Here is a 19,995-nt window from a genome sequence, read left to right on the forward strand (position 1 = left end):
AGCTGTAAAGCTTGTGCGAGAAACATGCTGGGGAAGGGGGTACCGGTAGTAATATAATAATTAATAAATTATAGATGCCTCCTGTTTGTCACAGTCTCGGTTATTGTTGTCATTAAAATAAAGAAACGTTTGTTTTCTTAAGTAAAAAGTTGCATCGTTTGGGCTGACTGTATTTTGATTTGATTTGATTTTTTTAACCCTGCGAAAATCCACAGTTAAGCTGTTACAGCAGCCAAAACAATAATGCAGATAATAACTACCACGTGTGGTGGTTATTACTGCTGCTTCACAGCAAGAAGGTCATGGGTTCAAATCCATGATGTTTCTGAGGTTGTTCTGTGTGGTTACATGTCATGTCCGGGTACTCTAGCTTTGTCCCCATAGTATGAAGTTGATGATTAATAATTAGACTTGAATGGTTTTCTGTCTCTCTGTTAGACCTGCCACAGGCTGGTGAGCTGTCCAGCGTATACCCTGCCTCTCGCCCTATGTCAGCTTGAATACGCTGCTTCTCCAGCAGAACTCATTGACTGATAGAACATGTCCATCATTTTGCTACACACAGTGAAGGATCTTGGCTTCCCTAGGAAACAGAGCCTGCTTGTCTCCTTCTTATGTCATCCCTCCAGTTCAGCCTGTTGTTGATGTAAACACTCAGATACTTCTCCAACACACACTCACACCCATCCCAATCTTCGTTCTGAAGCTGACCACCATCTCTCTGCTTTTATTCACATTCTGTACAGTCCTCCTGGACATCACTGATATCCAACCTCTGCAGAACCACCAGAGTTCTTCTGTAGGTGTTGTGACCCATGAGAGGATTATGAAGTGAACAGGAGTGATACAGCAGACCCCTGTGGAGCAAATCGCACAGAGGTTCGACACAACTTTCAGAACTGTTTGCAGATTTATGTAATTTTTAAAAGATTCTCTGGTGACGACTGCGTACGTATGTATTCTACCAAAGAAAAGCGACACGCATTCTGATTAAAGATTGTGATTTTTATTATACTAAATCTGATCTATAATATACAAACATTCACAATATTTTGTACAATCACTTTGTGCTTCTCCCCGAACAGGAGCAAACCGTAAGACAACAAGTTTACAGGAACTCTCTAAGAATTAGTCCATGGTTACACTGCAGAAAAATAAACTCAACACCAGGATCAGATCTACCTCTATCATTTACAAAGTCACTTAGAAAATAATCATATGAAGACGATGTCCATGTTATTGTAAGTTCTTATCCATATGAAGACACACGGCAGGGAGTTACACACCAACGTGCGCTGTGGTTGCTATACAACAGTTTGGCAGGATATAAGTTTATCAGAATATTTAAGAACAAATGTTTCTTCAAGTCTTCCATGAACAAACGCACTGGATCTCAAAATATCACAAGAACCCGTACAACTGAACACGCGATAAATATCATGATACTCAACACGAACACACACGCACACACACACACTCATGTAGGAAACACTGCAAACACGGCGGCTGTGCGACTACACCTGCTAAAGGGGGCGAGAGACGTGCTCTCCTCACTCATCAGTTCCACTCACGTGTGTGCGTGACTAAAAATCAGTCTCCGTGTCGCCGGTGCAAAAGCTGATTGCCACCATGAAGCAGGGCTGCAGCGCTCAGTGTGGCCCGGGCCAGGGGCTCTGATCCTGATCTCCTTTCCTGTCTTTGTTCTTCTGTGATTTTGGAAAAAAGCAGACATGGAAGTCAAACCAAAACTACAGCGAGCACGCACTCCAGCACTGGCCAGAGGCAAGACCCTGGATGCTTTTTACTCTTCTATGACTCGTGAACTCTGACTCAGCTTCTAGCAAAGTGCAATTCAAACAGGTTCACTTCACACCTGAAGGTTGATGATTAGTGTGAATGCAAACACGACTCTTTCCACTCTCATTTTCCATCTCAGATTGTTTCATAATAACACCAAAAGAGCTCCGAGCATGTCTCCATTTGTCTGGAACAGAATTTGTATGTGAACTAAGCCCTTATGAGCACGCTCACACCACCAAAGGGAGTGGATGATCATTCAGCTATGACGGTCAGATAGTCGTCAGTTAACCTCAGAAACAAACCTCCTGCATGTCGGTTACTTTGGAGTTCCTGTTGCTGTTTGCAGCTTCCATTAATGTGAGTCCGCTGGCTTGATCCTGAACCAGAAAAACTGTGTGTTGGTGCTGGAAGGTTTGACTGCTGCAGCTCTGGGTTGTGTCGTCAGGTCTCAGTGGCTTTAAATAACTCCAGTCTTCTTAACTCGTGCTCTGTTTCTCTGTAATTAAAGCTCAGAGGTCAGAGAGGTGAATCCAGAGCTTCGGTCCCACAGGAAGGACAGCGTTTCAGTTTAAAGCATATCTCATTCGGGGTCATCACTGATTCTCTGCCGTGTATTTAAAGAATCTCACGGCTCTGTGAAGGCAGGAACTCTGCATCTCACTTCTGAGCGCAGCCTTACATTACAGCAAAATGCACCTGAACTCAGGCTTCAGCAGCCACACCCACACCGGGCTTTAGAAATAAAAATGGCTCTGAGGCCTCTGATTCCTTGGAAGTCTTGGACCCCATTGGTCCATTCAGAAATCCTTCCACACCTTCACAACACAATGGAAACAGCTGGTACAGGGGCAGACGTTTTGGGGCTTCCTGTCAATGAGAAGAAACACTGACTGAAGGCTGGAACAGTGAAGATCTGAAGGACTGCTTCATCAGACAGAAACAGGAAGGTTGTATAAGCTATGAAGGACATGCAAAGAGAGCTGAAAGTCAAGCAGCATCACGTTAAGTCCTGCAGAACATCAAACTGAGGGCAGCTGTTGGAGGCTGCAGATTAGAGAGGACAGAGATAACAAACAGGGATTGTTTGTGCTCCTGCACACGCTCACATCAGACTTATATTTGTTCTGTTTGTTGTTAATAATCTTCCCGATGCAGACAATTTGAGTCAGAGTTCAGAGTTTTTTTTTTAGTGGATGGTTTGCACATGCTCAAAGAGCATCTGTGTATCTCAGTTTGGTTTTCACAGAGTGAGCAGAGAAAATATCTTCACCTCTGGGATTTAGCATCACTGAAACCAAGACTGAAATCATCATACAAACATCCATAAAATCACAATGCAGTTTCAGCTTCATTTCACACCTGGTTACAGGTGTCATCAATACTCACAGCTGTTCATCCGATATGACTCTTGAAAGTAATGATTTAATCTGAGGTTTTACAGATCAGAACTCCCAATGGAGGTTTTTTCTTGGATGTAAACTTATGTGTTGTCTCAGTAATACTTTGTTTTAACACCATTTCAAGTGTTTTCCTTCTCATTGAAGTTTCTGTAGTTATCTTAAGACCCTGTTCAACCACCAGGGGGTGCTGTCTCTTCACCTCTGACCCGGCTCCTCTGACCCGAGCGACTGGACTGCAGCCCTGTCAGAGTTGTGCGTTGGTGGTGCAGCCTTAAAGCGTCTGTCTGAGTAAGGCCAGTAAGAGTTTGTGGGCTATAGGCATGTTATATCAGAGAAACTAATGCTAGCTGTAGAGAAGCAGCATGAGTGATGACTCAGAGGAGGACTGTAAACACATGAGCAGCTGTGGCGTTGTGCTACACTTTGAGAGGAAAGGCAGTGCTGTGCTGACCTGTGACCCTGCTGACATCACACTCCAACTAAATGGGCATTTGGCGTGTTTGAGACACTAAACTTGACCCGCAGTGTTACTCAGTTAGAGGCCTGCTGCCTCACTACACGTGTCATTACAGCACGGAGCAAGCAGGTGTCAATCATCGCGTCTAATCTCAGGCAGAGTAAGAAGATTCACCCTCGGTGTCCCGGTCAACATCACAGTGCTGCAATCAAAGAGAGCATCTTCAGGGTAACAAAGAGAAGCCGGACGGCATCTTTGTGATGCATGCGAATGAAGCACACTTCTTAAGGGGTGTCCACACAGGAAGTGATTCACTCATCTTGCATCATTTTAATGGCAGCTGGATTATGGCTGTTCCTGGCTGTGGTTGCTTAGGTAGCCCTCTAATGTATTTACCACCCCCTGATATGTCAGTCAGAGGTGTCCTTCACTCCACTGGTAGTTGCTTTAACCGCTCACCTTTAAGTTAAGGAAAGTTTAACTCAAGAGCCACCGACTTTGTAGTGGTTATTTCTCTGTGAAGAAGTCTGCACTACAGAGTGGCACGCAACGGCTTGCAGAAAAAAGCCTTTTACTAGTGTTAACAATCATCTGCAGTTTGGTCTCTGCAGCAGCTGGACTGGATGGATCCTATTGTCACTCTGACCTGCAGTGGTTTCCTGCTGGATGTTTCACATCTGTGCAGCATTCTGGATCAGCTTCTGTTGGATTCGACTTTCATGCTTGCAAGAAGTTGAGTCTGTGGTTACCAGCTGTGCAGCTTTTTAGACATTAATTGTTTCCACCTTGAAGTCACACCAGCACAGAAAATGCGCAGATCTAATCATCCTGTTGGAAACTCCTTCAGTGCATTTGTTTCTTGGCGGAAACAGTCCACTCTCCACCCCTGACTCACAAATTCCCCCCACTTACCAAAAGTCTTCCTCACAGTCCTGACCTCTGACTCCTCACTCCACAGTAAAAGGCCTCTACTTCACACACATGAATGTCAGCATTTCACAGTTAACTATGAAATAAACCGTGCACGCTCATCATCAGATGCTAATTATCCATGCGACAGCTAAGAGAACGAACCGGAAGTACCTGATGTCACTTTTTCAGCCTGTCTGTAACTGTGTCACTTTCTAGTATAATCAAGGCTTTGTTCTTTTTTTTTGTTTCTGCATAAGAGAAAAATCTTTGAAAACAGTCACTGGTCACAGTGATATCACCACCAGCAGCACAATAACCTTTTCAAGCACGCCAAATCCGCATTAGCATGGAGTACGCTGACAGCTAAAGGGCCTCCCACGGACACTTGGGATGGTAAAAGTGGTTATATAGATGTTAGTTAGCAGGGCCTGGAGAAGGCGTAGTAATGGATGGCCGCTCACAAACATGAAGCAGAGCGAGTGTGCAGAGGAATGTTACAATAGATAATCTATATATATTTTTTTCTTTTTCTTATTTTGAGAGCTTGGGGTATGACAGACGATCAGCAGCACTTCTGAGGTAGCTGGGCAGGTTTGTCGGTCAGTCTGGTGGTCTTGGAACCAGGAGCTGCCGGCGCCTCTACGTCCACACGCTCTGACATCTTCACACAGATGATGTCCACCAAGCGCTCGAACACCTGCCGCACATTGATGTTCTCTTTGGCGCTTGCCTCGTAGTACTCGAAGCCTGCAGGAGGAAGCAGAAGAGCTTTACTTAAAAACCACTGCAGCAACATTTAGAGGCGTCGGACTCAGTGGATCACATTAGACTAGTGATAAACGAAATGCTCCTTTATGCTGATGATGCCATGTTGTATAGCTCATAAACAAAGTGCTTTTAAACTCAGTGGAAATGACATTGTCCTAGTGTTTTACATGTCTGAATTCTCTGAATTTTCTGTTGGATTTTATTATTATAGCATTTTGAAGTTAGTTTGTGGTAATGCAGATGTGTTTTCATGGATATTTGTTTTAGTTTTTAGGTCGTACTTAGTTTCAGTTCACACTTTCAGTAGTGTTTCATTATTTCTGTGTTTCTGGTTCTGTTGGGTTTTACTTCCTGTCTGTTGATTGTCTTGAATATGTTTAACTGTGGCTTATTTCCCCCTTCGTCTAGTGTGTGTAAACAGTCCTGTCTCCCTCTGTGTTCTTGTCAGATTAGGTTTTTATCTGTGCTTTGTGTTGTGCTGCCCTGCATCTCCATGGGTTTTCTTTGGATTGCAAAATTTTGGATATTCCAACAAATAAAGGCTTTCTTACCACTACCTTCCTTGGTGTTCTGGATTTGGACCCTTTCCAACACCTCCACCTTCCAATTTATGCAGGAAAACAACTTTCTCATGGGTTTATTTCTTTAATTTAATGAATGAAACATAAAATCTCCTTTCCTTTCCATGCTGATGACAATGCATTGTATTGCTCAGATGGGGTGGCTGTAGCTCAGGAGGTAAAGCAGGTCATCTACTAATCAGAAGGTTGGTGGCTTGATTCCTGACTGCTCCAGTTGGCATCTTGGGCAAGACACTAACCTCATCGTGCTGTCTGATGCATCAACCTGAGTTTGACTGTTCAATAGAAAACATTTATGTCATGGTCTCCGTGCCTGCCCGGCCGGCCCCACAAGGCTACATTTGCCGTTTTGGTTCTCTCTCTCTCTCTCTCTCTCCCTCTCTGCCTGGGCGGGGCTCACTGTGGGCTCCCGCCCTTGGCCCACACACCTGACAACAATCACCTGTCATCACCGGGAGCACTATTTGAGGCTGGAACACAGATCCTCTCGTCGCTGGATGATTGTACTGCTGACGTTAGTGTTTCTTGCAGCTCCTGCGAACTCGTGCTTAGTAATTTGAGATTCGTGATTAGTTTGTGACTTCCCTTCTCTTCTGCTTCAGACCTTCCTCCCCGGACCTGTGACCTCCCTGCCGTGTGTGAGTGTGAGAGAGCTACCCTGTGATTCCCTGGAGTTTTGGATTCCCCTCACTGTATATACTGTGCACTGGTGCTGTAAATAAACTGTCTTTTGGAGGCGTCTAAACGCTCTGCGCCTGAGTTCCTACAACCGGATTTTGACAATTTAAGCACATAGCTTTGAGTGCTCTGCAAGAGTAGAAAAGGGCTATATATGAAAGATCATTTAGATATATGTTTTTACTAAGTACATTCTTGAATATTAATGCAAGAGGAAAGACAAAAAACCCTGAGAATGAGATGGAGGCGCTTACTGGAAAAGAACCAGAAGAGTTTTCTTCTTTTAAGCTGAGTATTTTCACTTCTAGCTTTAGTAAGATAGATGCTGTTTATATTGAACTTTAACTGTTTATATTGTCTGTTTGCTTTATGAAAACTGTTGCCATTCAGCTACGTGTCAATGTCTGCTCTAGTTTTAAAAAAGAAAGGGAATACACTCCATATTTGATACCAGAGAGATCCTTAATATAATAAAGCTTAAAGTTTGGAGAGCGAACATTGGTTCATGTAAGAGCTGTCAGACAGACATGAGGTCCTCATTTCTATTCGAGTAGGTTTTTCCCGTGTCATGGAAATTATTTTCTGTTTTTTTTTTTTTGTTTTTTTTTTGTTTTTTTTTTTTAATTTATTTATTTATTTATTTATTTTTATATATATATATATATATATATATATATATATATATATATATATATATATATATATATATATATATATATATATATATATATATATATATATATATATATATATATATATATATATATATATCAGACTGTGTGAGAAGCAGACACTTGAACAGATGCTCGTTTAGCTGATGTGGAGAATCTGATTCACTCTCTTTCTCAGGCTACATGAAAGGTGAGTTAAACAGTTAATAGAGCTGCAGCAAGGCTCAGTTTCAGCTCAATTATCTGCATTAGGACAGAAAGCATGAAGAGTGAAGCATCTCATCCCATATTTGTGTGTTTAAGGTGTTTCAGGCTTTCGGCTCAGTGTCAGCACAGCTCTCTGATGGACTGACCTCAGAGCAGCTTTGAATACACGTGACCTGAACAGAGGGCCCTGAATAACACCTGAGCTCGTCTAAAAACATTGGGAGTGAAGTCTGATGTCAGTAAAGTACAGACATGATAATGTTTATTTCTATTTTTCTGCATGTTCATTATTGATCATATGTAAAATTAGGCCGAAAAAGTTTGAAGGTGTTTTCATGAGTGTGCTTTAATTAATAATAATTTTCAGGCTAAACACCATCAAACAAAGGAAAAATCAATGCTGGCACTCTGAATCACAGTTATTCATTTCTTTGTTCTGCAGTCAGCACACGGTGTGTGAAAATGAATTCACGTAGGGTGGTGCATTAATAAAATCTATCAACAATAAAGTGCAATGCTGCTTTTACTGGAATAAAAAGCTACTCGCCCTGTCAGTGCTGAGAGCCGCAGCTTTTACCTGCTTTCATATTCTTGTTCTTCGTGTTCTTGTGCATAAAGAAAAATTAAAGCTAAACTGAGTACTTTCTAAATGTTCAGACCAAGAAAAAGCAAAAATAAAATGAACTTATAATCAGATTTCCTCCAACAGGTATAATTTAAAGAAAGTTCTTCGGCAGACAGGGCTCACCTGGTGAAAACGCACCTGTTTGCAGAAACCATCCCTGTTAGTCTGAAGGCTCCTCCTGCACTGCCTTCATGCTCAGGTGTTTGCAGGTAAATGTTAGATAATATGAGGAAGGGGAGGGATTGTGTGTATGTATTTTAATCACACTATGGGTTTTTCTACTTTTTTACTACATCATACATACTACATGTCCCATGAGCCTCAGCACAGAGCTGCTGAAGGAAGAGATGAGCCATCCCTTTTTCTTTGAATAGTTAAACTAAATAAGCTCATATATATAATTTTCTCTTTAGGTTCCTTTTTGGGGCCCTGAGGCAGTGTTTCTCTCACTGCAACCATCTCAACTAATGAAGAAGAAACGTTTCTTCTGCTGTCTGTACCACCTGAGGTGAAAGAGAGCTGAGTCTCACCTAGCTGATCAGCCAGGTGTTTTCCCTTCTCAGGGGGTACCACTCTCTCCTCGTCCATGTCGCACTTGTTGCCCACCATGATCACCTGGGCGTTATCCCACGAGTACGTCTTAATCTGCGTGGCCCTGCAAACACACAGCAACATGACCTGAGCTGAGTTTCACTTTCTGAGCTGAATCACAGGCTTCCAGCCAATCACCTACCAGTCCTGGACGGCGTTGAAGGATTCCTCGTTGGTGATGTCATACATGAGAATGAAGCCCATGGCACCGCGGTAGTAGGCTGTGGTGATGGTGCGATAACGCTCCTGACCGGCCGTGTCCTGAAAACAAACACACAGCTAGTCACATGACCAGAGATGGGCACGCGTTAGTGTAATCTGATTACTTTTTTTTGCGAGAATGTCTCATGACAGTGACGTAAGCGAGTGCGACGTTCGTGACAACAGCTGTGTGCAGATCAACAAGGGATCATATATGGAGTGCGGGAGAGAGTATGAGCGTGCAGCGTTTAAAGCGTGGAGGTACTGACCTTACTTTGAGTTTGATTTCGTAAAAAGTGACAAAAACATTAGTGTCCGTTGTGCGTGGGAAGAAAACTTCCCCTTATTAGCAAAAAAACCCCTAAACTTCCAAGCAAGCACCGAGTGCGCTACGACGTAATGGGAAATTCACAGAGAAACTCGCGGATTCTTCCACTGACCGCTGCGGCACACCTACACCAGGGTAAACCTCCGCCTACCCCACTCCTGCTTTACAGGTGAAAATAGAGCAACAGGACCGCTAGTCTTTGATTTTATTTATTTTCTGCTGTGTTTTACTTGCATCTATTTGAAAGAGTGAGTGTAAACACAAAAAAATATTTTATTTTATGTGCTGGAATGTGCAGAAAATAGGTTTAAATGTTAAACTAATTTCTTCAAGTCAGAGAATGTTGCATATAATTACATTTTTGCTTGATGCATAAAGTTAAAAGATTAAAACTAATAAAACAAGTTTTAAAAAGATACTTTTCCATTTGATTACATTTTGTGTGATGGATTATGTAGAAAGAGTAGAATTGGGCTGAAATATCTATCGCTTCATCACCTATTCAGGTTGTAAATCATGTTTTTAAAAAGTAACTAAGTAACTAAGTAATTAATTACTTTTGAAAATAAGTAATCAGTAAAGTAACGGGATTACTTTTTGGGGAAGTAATCAGTAATTAGTTACTGATTACTTTTTTCAAGTAACTTGACCAACACTGCACATGACTGTGCCAGCTGCAAACAGACTTTAACTAATCAGCAGCCTCCAAGTACTAAAAGCTGCAGTTCTTCCAACGTCCAGCAGAGGCTCCAGCAGTGAGTCAGCCCCTTCAGACTCCGATGTTAAAGGTTTACAGCAAAAATAAACATATTTACAGCTCGATACACAAGCTTGTCTGGTCTCTATCGATAATTTCCCCCTTTATAACAACAGTATGGGGGGAGTGGTTTTAGCACTCGCCTGGAAAGTTTGCATTATTAGAGGCGTGGCCTCTTTGACTGACAGGTAAATGGTGACACAAGTGGCTGTAGCTGCTACCAGTCAATACCTCTGGACCCTGTTTGTGCTGTTAGAGCCTTTTTAATGACATTATGTGACCAATAATATGGCTGCTGTGAGGTTACTGTACTAACAGACCATCTAGGAAGTGAAATTCTAGGTATCTGTGTCTGTGTGATGTACCCATACAGTCTGTAGATGCATACTGATAACAAGAGCGTTAGCTGATAACTTAGCATTCCAGCCTCTCGTCTGAATATGATCTGGAAACAATCAAAAAAAAAAAAAAACAGCACGGTGAAGGCCGAAAGTAAACTCCAAAACTTCCAGACTTCGTGGCTGCATCCATATTTAAGGTCCACTCTATGAATCTACCATGATGAAGCCATCAGTGCTGAAGCTCCAGAAATAAAGCTGTAAAAATGTCTGTAAATCTGCAGGAGAAGAAAAAGAGAGTATGACGCTGGATTGAGACACAGCGGGGAAAAACTCCTGAAACAAACATCCTCACAAATACATAAACTACACAGCAGGTTCATTATAGATAATTTGTTTGGAACCTAAAATATGAGTGTGTTGATTCAGCTTAAGTGTTTCTTTAGACACCTGCTGGGTTTCTGCAGAAGCTCAAAGGCTTGAAAGAACAACTTCTGAAGAGTAAAGGGTGATGAATAAAAAGTTCGTTTTTAATATTTAAGCAAAACAGTCATTCAGCTAACGGCATCAGCATCCCTCCCTGTGCTAATGTATATGTGTCAGTGCTGCTTTAATAACTCTGACTTGTGATATGACAGATTGAATACACATCATTACTGTGGAAACTGAAGACGATCAATAAAAATGATCTAAGAAAGCACCAGAGACTCTTTCAGCTAGTCTCAGGCCATTGATCTCTGCAACAAGCAGCCGGGCCACAGTGTGACTTTCACGCCACCGTCCTCCACCACTTCATCCTCCGTATCACTACAGCTGCCCCGAGTCACTCTGCTAATTTTAGCTCTGACTCAACACTTCCTGATTCTGCCTTTATCCGGAGAGACACAGCGAGAGCTCGTATACGATTAATTAATTCAGACTGTGGAGTGTGTGTGTGTGTGTGTTTACGATGGAGGATGATCAGCCTCAAAAATATGCAGACAGCTGAAACACTCTCCTACTTCCTACTCCTGTATGACACTAACAGAGCCAAAAAGTCCAAAATAAATATCACGTTTTATTCCATAAGACCTGAGGCCATAAACTCATCAGAGGTTTGCACTGAGCTCGGCTGAGCGGGAGGATCAATCTCCTCTTAAACTTCTATCCAATCACACTTTTGACAACCAGAGGTGTCGCCCGTAGTGACTACATGTGTCTGTAAGCAGAGCCAGTGATCTAAAATCTGTGTTAACATGTTGAAGTTAACAGCCATAAACTACACCTCCCATGATGCTTTGGTCATAGCTCTCCATCCAACAGTTTGTGTTCAGTCTATTTTTACTCACAACGATGCTTTCAGTTTGAATCAGCTGGCTCTGATTGGCTCCAATTATGTCAACAACATACACACACACACACACACACACACACACATGCATGCACACAAACACCTTCTGGGCCCTTTGTCTCCCGCCAGGTCTCAACCTCTCCACCCTGAGAGCTCCTTTTAATTGCCACTAAAGTCAACACAGTAACGGAGTGTGTGTGTGTGTGTGCCTGTGTGTGTGAGCGTAAAGGGCCGCTGCCATGGCAACAACATCACCACTGATAAAAGGAGCCGTGAGTGTGTTTTTGCTGCAAGCAGAGCTCAGTCTGCTGATCCACTTTAAACGCATGCAGCTGATCATTACTGCGCTTTATGAAGACGTGCGCTCTGTCACAGCACGTTCAACATTACAGCTGACGTCACAGAATTGTAACGTTTCGTCGCAGTGTATTAAAGCAGCGAGAGCAGAGACATTAAAGGACGAGGAGACACATCACTGAACCCTCTGAGAGATTCAGCATCAGCAAAGATGGAGGCACAAGTTTAACCTGCAGGGAAAAGATGCTTTTTAAACTTTAATTTAAAGGAATAAACAGACAATTTTACAAAAACTGCCCGAATGGAACAAGTAAAGGCTAAATCCACATCAATCAAGCCAATCAAATAAAAAACAGAGCAGGAAGCATCAGTGCGATCTGCAGCGGCTAAACATTCGATCAAACCTTAGATCAGCGTTGGGCTGTCAAATGAACATCAGATGATGTCTGTGGTCAGTTTGTGGAAGGTTTTTGATTGTTTTGGTGTAGTATGCATGAAAGATGTGGTCTGATCTCGACTTAATGTGAGATCATTCTATTCATGCAGTTTTTATTTATGGACATGAAAGCAAAAATTAAAAAAAAAAAAAAAAAAAAGTTAATTTCAGTAATTCTTCACAATAACTGCTCCAGTTCAATTCAGTTTTATTCAGACAGCACCAATTCAGAGCAACAATTGTCCCATGATGCTTCATAGTGTAAGATAAAGAGAAAACACCAGCAATCAGACGATCCCCTGTGTGAGCAGGACGTGTCAACAGGAGGAAGAAAGAACTCCCTTTGAACAGGAAGTTAAATCACATAAGATTTGATCAGGCAAGTGCTTTAAGGTGTTTCCGAATTTCTGCTGATTGGTGAAAAGTGCATCTTCAAGCACTTTGGCTCTGCAGCTCAACATCTAAACCACATGGAGTATTTCCAGTATTTAGAATGGGTCCGCTCAGTCAGCATCCTCCTGACCCATCAGGACAGCGTGTTCTGCCATACCACAAAACCTCACCAGGAACAGGATGAGGAACATGGTGCGTCCATGGAGCTGGCCCGACCTCCAGACTTCCCCAATGGCTGCAGGTGAGCAGACATCCATTTCCCCAACAACATTTTCAGCTGAAAGATCTCTCTTAGAAAACCTTTCATCCTTGTTAACAGCTCACTTGGTGCTGTGTCAGCTGAGATGCTCAGCATTGTAAGAGGGGCTGATTGGCTCACAAACTGTGACTTTCTCTATGGTTCATCTTCACTTTTGCACAGAGATGTATCTAAAAAAAGGAGAGACCTTGGAGAAAATGTGTCACTCTTCCAGCGACTGTATCTGAGCGGGTAACCTGAGGTTAACTTTGTATTTGGTGAGCTCAGACAACCTTCAGAGGAAGCTCATTTCTGCTGCCTGTATACTCAGTCTGCCATCACTGCCCACAGCTCTTGGTCATATGTGGGGTAGGAGTGTGTAAGTTTGCTCACTTACAAATAAATGAACTGTCTCTATTTTTTATGATAGTTTCATTTTAATGGACAGAGACAGAATATTATTTGAAAATCCAGAAATTGACATTACATAAACGTTATAAATACATCTGTATGTTCATTGAGGGAAACAAGTATTTGATGCTCTGCGAACCAGCCAGAACCTCCTACAGACTGGCTGTTTGCCATGTGGCGAACAGATTACAATCAATCAATCAATCAATCAATCAATCAAAAACTCAGTGACCATCAATCAGTCTAAGTCTGGAGCTTCATGCGAGATCTTGCCTCATGCGATGAGGATAATCATAGGAAAAGTAGTGGATCAGCCCAGAACTCCATGGGATGAGCTTCATAATGTTATCGTGTTACACTGTAATGGATTGGAATCTTCAAGGAGGCTCATGTTCAGGCCCATCTTAAGTTTACCAGTGAACACTTAAATCAATGAGAGAAGGCTTGGGAGAAAGACCTGTGGTCAGATGAAACCAAAATCGGTCTCCTGCTGAGGTTAGAGGAAGAGAAATGCTGAGTACGACTCAAAGAATAGCATCCCCACAGTCAGGCACAGAGGTGGAAACATTATGCTTTGGGCTGTTTTTCTGCTGAGGGTACATGATGAGGGGGCCGATGTATGACGCCAAACTAGAACCAGAACCTCCTTCCCTCAGCCTGATCACTGAAGATGGGTCAAGGATGGGACTTCCAGCATGAGAATGACTCAAAACATATCGCCAAGGCAACAAAGGAGTGGCTAAAAAAGAAGCAAGTCCTGTGAAGCTACTAAGGCTTTGAGTTGGCAACTTGAGAAGTGAGCAAACCTAATGACCAACAACAAGAAACATCTTACTGCTCTGATCGCCAACAAGGCAACAAGACATGCAAGTCAGTTTATAATTTTTATGTAATGTGTTTTTTTTGGTTTTTTTTGGTTGATATTCATCTCTCATCATTAAAATGAAACCACCATAAAAAACAGAGACTCTTCATTTCAACTGGGATCAAATCATTATTCCCCCTTTAAACTTTTCTGTAAACCAGCTCCGCTTCAGCATTCATCGTCACCACGACACACCGATAAGAAGCTTGCATTAAGTCCGAGGTCCGACTGACACATTGGTGCATCTCATTCTTTTATCATCCCTTTTAAACAACATCCTGAGATACTGAAGCAGCTGTGTGTTACGTCCCTGAATGACCATCAGTGTTGAGCCCTGAGTCTGTATGAGGGAAAGAGGTTATTGTTTGGTACCAACTTTTTAAAGGGCTGTTACAGAATCCAGGTAATGTTGCATCACCTTTCACCGTCTCAGCCTTACCTGCATGGACCCTACCACCTGCCCAAGTAAGGATGATGCAAATGAGACAAAATATAAACAAAGAGACGTTCCTGCTGACTCCTCACTGCTAATTGACGCTACCATCGCATTCCCTGACTAACAAAAGAGCCACACAAAAAAACAGACACACAAACACAGAGTTTAAACTGATAATCTGATGATCAATAATTAATTTTATGACTAAAACATTTTGTGGTTGCAAAACCACTTCTTCCTAACAGAGGGGCTGGTTCTGAGGCCTGACACCAATGCAGGTGTCCTCTGACGTCAAAGCGAACCAGGTTTAACATCTAACCACCAGCCTTACAACTTCTTTCTATTATTTTTTACTTTATAGCTAAAAAAAAAAAAAAGAATATCACAGAGGCAGAGACTGAAGACATCAATGCAACAAGACACCATGTGCATAATTTGTGACATCAGCATCTGTTTCCACAAGCCAGTTCGTCTCCGGCATCTCAGACAAGCAAACCGTCCTCACCCAGATCTGCAGCTTGATCCTCTTGTCGTTGCGATACACCGTTTTCACTTTGAAGTCAATGCCCACGGTGCTGACGAAGGAGTTGCTGAAGGAGTCGTCGGCGTACCGGAACAGGAAGGACGTCTTCCCCACGCTGCTGTTGCCGATGATCAGCAGCTTGAACATGTAGTCGAAGTTCTGGTCAGAGCCATCCCGCTGGCCGAAACGCTGGTCTGCCTTTGCCATCTGAAGATTTGAAAAGGACAAAAACACAAGAATCAGCAACATGAATATTCATCCAGACTGAGAGCTTCTTTTAAGTCTCACCTGAGATTGCAGAGTTTACATTTGCTTGTGTAACAGTCTGAGCATGTCAGTGGTATAAAAGCTCTTTTACTTTGATGGGATCAGTTGGGATGGGAAGAATCTGTCTGCTTACAGTGTTGTCACTCAGTATTCCAAACTCTCTTGATTATTTAGACCCATGAATGTATAGAAAAAGGGTAAAGAAAATCCTTTGAAGGTGATTAAACATTTAGTGAAGAGAACACCTGAACAGCAGACGTCTGTGGTCGCCTAAAACTCACTCTCATGGTGCCTGAACCTCGTACAGGTCTGATGCACTGCTGGTTTCAGTGGTGTTTCTGAGGTGGGATGCAGAGTGTTGTGCACGCGTGGACTACAGGAGCAGATTTCATGGTGGCATGAGCGTCGTTTTAACCTAGTGTAACCAGTCAACTTCACCACCAACAACATCAAGCGACTGCCTCACTGGTGAGTCCATAACGTGCAGACAAAGGAAACGTAGAATAACCAACACTGACTTCATGTTTTATTCAGTACAACCTAAAACAAGTGGCTGAGCAGATAAAACACACAGAGGTCAGAGATCTCATAGACTTCTACAGGACCGAAGTCTGTTTGCAGCCACAGCTCTCGCCCCCTGGTGGCCATTAAAAAGAAGGCAGCTTTAAGGCATTTTCCACACCGGCTTCATTTTTCACACCTGAAGGTGCGTTAGTCTTTTCTACGGCCTGTGGGTGTTTTCTGCACGGCATCCAGTATCTGCCTGCTCCTCCACAGAATGACGCGGTGCAATGTAAATCGTAAATAAATCGTCAAAGCTGTGCAGATGATTCCAGGTGTTTGATTTGTAGGTGTGGTTGAAGGAGCTGAATAAAAAAGGACGTTCTGGGTGCAAACATCAAGCAGATCCATCAGGAGAGGACACATCACAGCTTGGTCCATTCAGAGGTCAAAGGTCTGGAAGTTACATCACAACATGAGGAAGCACTGTGTGTAGCGTGAAGAGAAGAACTGCAGGTGCAGAGGGTTCAGCCCGAGCTGGTAATATCCATCAGGTGAAGCTGAACCCGAGCCATCCCGTGCCGCTTCCATTAGCGCATGTCATAATGCAATATGATTGTTACCCCCAAAACAACCACTAGTGGAGAGCATACTGTAGATAATGTAACTGAGTACATTTACTCAAGTACTTTACTTAAATACAGTCTTAATGTACTTAATGTACTTATCCTTGAAGTATTTCTGATCTCAGCCACTTTAATTATTTTGGATGTTGTACTTTGTTTCTTCTTCTTCTGTAGATTTAAAATATAAATTAATTAACACATTAAAGGTGCAACATTAAAGTCATAAACACATTAAAGAAGCAACAATTGGTGGTTTAATGAATCAATAATCACCATAGTGATTTTATACTGGCTGTAGGTGTGAATGGTTGTCTCTCTCTCTCTCTCTCTCTCTGTTAACCTTGTGATACCTGTGCAGGCGTGCCCGCCTGTCACCCTATGACAGCTGGGACAGACTCGTCAGCTGGATAAGAAAATTAATCAATTTTATTTTATTTCTATAGCACCAAATCACAACAACAGTCACCTCGTTGTATGGGGTACAATGACTAACACAGATGCTGCAGAGGCCAATGGAAATAGTCGCGTTTTCGCTTCTTTGGATAAAAATGATTGAAAAGTATAACGAACAAAAGAGGTTTAAACTTCATGAAGTATCATGTAAAACGTGTGTGAAGGCACGGGACCAATCAGGGACCACAGAATCACACCCAGCAGGTCTGAGCTCACGTGCTGCTCTCCTGATCAGAAGCATCATACCAGAGAGGATTATCTGATCATCACCAGGTTAACATCAGCACGCTTATTATCGCTAAATGAAAGGTGAAGTTGATGAAGGTGCTGTTTGATAATCAGAATGAGCAGCCATCCCTCCAATAGGGCCTCCGCAGGGAGGAGAAGCCACGGAGCAGCCTGAATCCCCGCAGACCAGCTGCACCTCTGACTTCATCATCACCATCATCACCATCATCCCACATGGACGTCATCAAGCTTCAGCGTCGAAAAATACAAACCATCGATTAGAGAAGGATCGAAGCCATCGATCACCGACGATGATGTGAAGATGATGATGATGAGGCTGGAGGAAAATCGCAGAGATGCACGAGCCCCGGTGTCGCACCGGTGCAGGTGTGACCGACGTTTCTGGATCAGTGTGTGTGTGTCCGTATGTGTGTGTGTGTGTGTCCGTGTGTGTCACCTCTGCTGGGCGGATCGGACGCTCTCTCGGTGTCTCGGTGTGCAGATAAAATCCGTGTGTTCTCAGCAGTGGCTCCTGTGCTGGGGAGAGGAGGAGGCGCGTGCAGACCGGATGTTTGCTGTGAAACGATCTGAAGAGTCTGAATCTGTCCGCGCGCAGCTGTTTCACGCACGGCGGCAGGATGACATGCTGCACACAACTCCTGCTGCTCCTCACGCGCCAGCAGCGGCTCTTCCACGGTCAACGAGCGGCTCCGTGCGCGCGCAGGCGGCTCCTCTTCAACCAATCACAGCGCGCCGCTCCGCAGACGCTGCGCGCGATGACTCATAACAACGGAGGAGGCTGAAGGAGCGCGAGGACAGCAGCCTGTTGGAACTACTGCACCATCATCATCTTCATCCTCTTCATCACCATTGTCTTCATTCTCATCATCTTCATCACATCATCATCTCATCATCATCACATGATTTTCATGATCTTCGTCATCATCATTATTTTCATAATCTTCATCACATGATCATATTATCATCTTCCTCATCATCACATCATCATCATCATCTTTATCACCATTATTTTCATCATCAGTATTTTCATCATCTTCATCCCATCATCATCTTCAGCATCATCATCCTCAGCAGCAGCAGGCAGACACACTTGCAGATTCACACTGTGAGAAACTTCAGCTGAGGGATCTGATCGGTTCATGCATGTGCAGGAAACACATGCAGATGGTGCAGTGCTGTAAGAACAGGTGGAGCAGCAGGGGGCGGGGCTGGCATTTTAAAAAGAGACACAATTTACACAATGACTGAAACTAGCTCACTGAATAAACAAGTAGAACAAGTAGAAAGATATGTGCTGCCCCAACACTCACAGAGCAGAGCTGTTGCAGCCCGTCTGCAGGGCATCTGCCTTGTAGCGCAGCCTCTGCAGTCGAGACCACGCAGTTACAACAGACCTACAACCATGCAGGCATCTGCACAGAGCCCCACAAAACTGACCTCACACACCTCGCAGAAACTATATTTTTCAGCACATTTGTTTCCTTCTACACATCATTGCCTCGGTCTTTATATGAATCTGTGCGCTCTTTAAACATTTACATTATGACACAAACTATAAGGATCTGCAATGATCCAACATTTGAAACAGAACAGGTGAAAATGCTCACCTGCCTGATGCCTGCAGAGAAACCACTGTAGAACCTGACAGTGTACCTGATGGAAACTTTATTTCATTCAAAAGCTTTCCCCGTGATTTCAGCCTTGCTTAGAGTGTATATCCAGTAGATGGCGCTGTGACTCAATTTATTCACTCAGTGTCTGGGAGCTGGTGTTGTGACAAAAAGTGTTGTAAATGACTTTTTGGCATATAATCTGCCAAAGCTTTGCCAAACATATGAGTGATGAAGGATATAAAGTCACTTTGAGGCAGAAAGGACATTCCTGTCCTGTCAGTTTTTGGCAAAAGTGACTTTTACCCTTTGAATTAAATTTTTGTTTTTATGTCTTTTCATATAAAGGATGTAGCCAACAGGGCAGCAGAAATCGCAACAAACATAACATTGCTGTTTGATAAAGATATTTGAAGTGGCCAAATCAGGTTTTAAGACCATGCAAGTGAACTGCTGTTATAATATATATATATATATAGCTCCTAACCTAGAAACTGCTTCTCAGTTTTTCAGTGCGTGACAAGTGTGTATGAGTCACTGTCAAGAACTCACCAAAACTCTGAAGCCAGGACTCAAACTAATGATCCAATCCAGACACAGGAGCCTGGCAGAGGCCAATCACTGCACTCCACCTGTCACTGCATCACTCACACACACACACACACACACACACACACACACACACACACACACACACACACACACACACACAGTTAGGCTCTTGTTGTGGTTCAGTCAATGGCAGATGTGTCAGACAGTGTCTGTCGCTATAAATGTATCCAGTTCACTTGTTTTATTGAACAGTCTGTGTGAGAGCAGCTGCAGCACAGAGAAAAAGAAACCTGACTGAAGCTCAGCTCTTTATTTTTGACTCCAAACTTTACCTGCTTGATATTGAGCTGCATTGTTATTGATTTATTTTTAAATCATGTACAGCTCCTCAGGCTCTCCAGCCTCTCACTGCTGACCTTACTCGACCTTTTTATTCTAACTTTCATTATTTAAAGTGCGTGCCACATACTCGACTATCGTGATGCCGATGTCAT

The 19,995-nt window shown here is 43.0% G+C and overlaps 1 protein-coding gene across 1 annotated transcript; it reads right to left on the reverse strand.

Annotated features, from left to right (window-relative positions):
- Positions 1-92: 92 nt before the first annotated feature.
- Positions 93-18,018, reverse strand: rab3b (RAB3B, member RAS oncogene family). Its single transcript, XM_085399756.1, has 5 exons — positions 17,776-18,018; positions 15,226-15,450; positions 8,833-8,951; positions 8,630-8,754; positions 93-5,316 (listed from the first exon to the last, which is right to left on the reverse strand). Exons 2-5 carry the CDS (start codon positions 15,448-15,450, stop codon positions 5,132-5,134), a joined length of 654 nt encoding a protein of 217 aa, XP_085255882.1. The 5' UTR covers positions 17,776-18,018; the 3' UTR covers positions 93-5,131.
- Between the last annotated feature and the right edge of the window lie 1,977 nt (positions 18,019-19,995).

Source organism: Rhamphochromis longiceps, linkage group LG23 (genome assembly GCF_057381845.1).
Source record: "Rhamphochromis longiceps isolate RC_006_pf linkage group LG23, R_longiceps_female_GT1.1, whole genome shotgun sequence".
Classification (NCBI taxonomy): domain Eukaryota; kingdom Metazoa; phylum Chordata; class Actinopteri; order Cichliformes; family Cichlidae; genus Rhamphochromis; species Rhamphochromis longiceps.

Coding starts and splice junctions, on each gene's coding strand:
- rab3b (XM_085399756.1), bottom strand. CDS start 15,450: ATGGCAAAGGCAGACCAGCGTTTCGGCCAGCGGGATGGCTCTGACCAG. Junction 8,755..8,832: donor TTCAACGCCGTCCAGGACTG/GTAGGTGATTGG, acceptor GTGTGTTTGCAG/GGCCACGCAGATTAAGACGT. Junction 5,317..8,629: donor ACACCTGGCTGATCAGCTAG/GTGAGACTCAGC, acceptor TTCCTCCTGCAG/GCTTCGAGTACTACGAGGCA.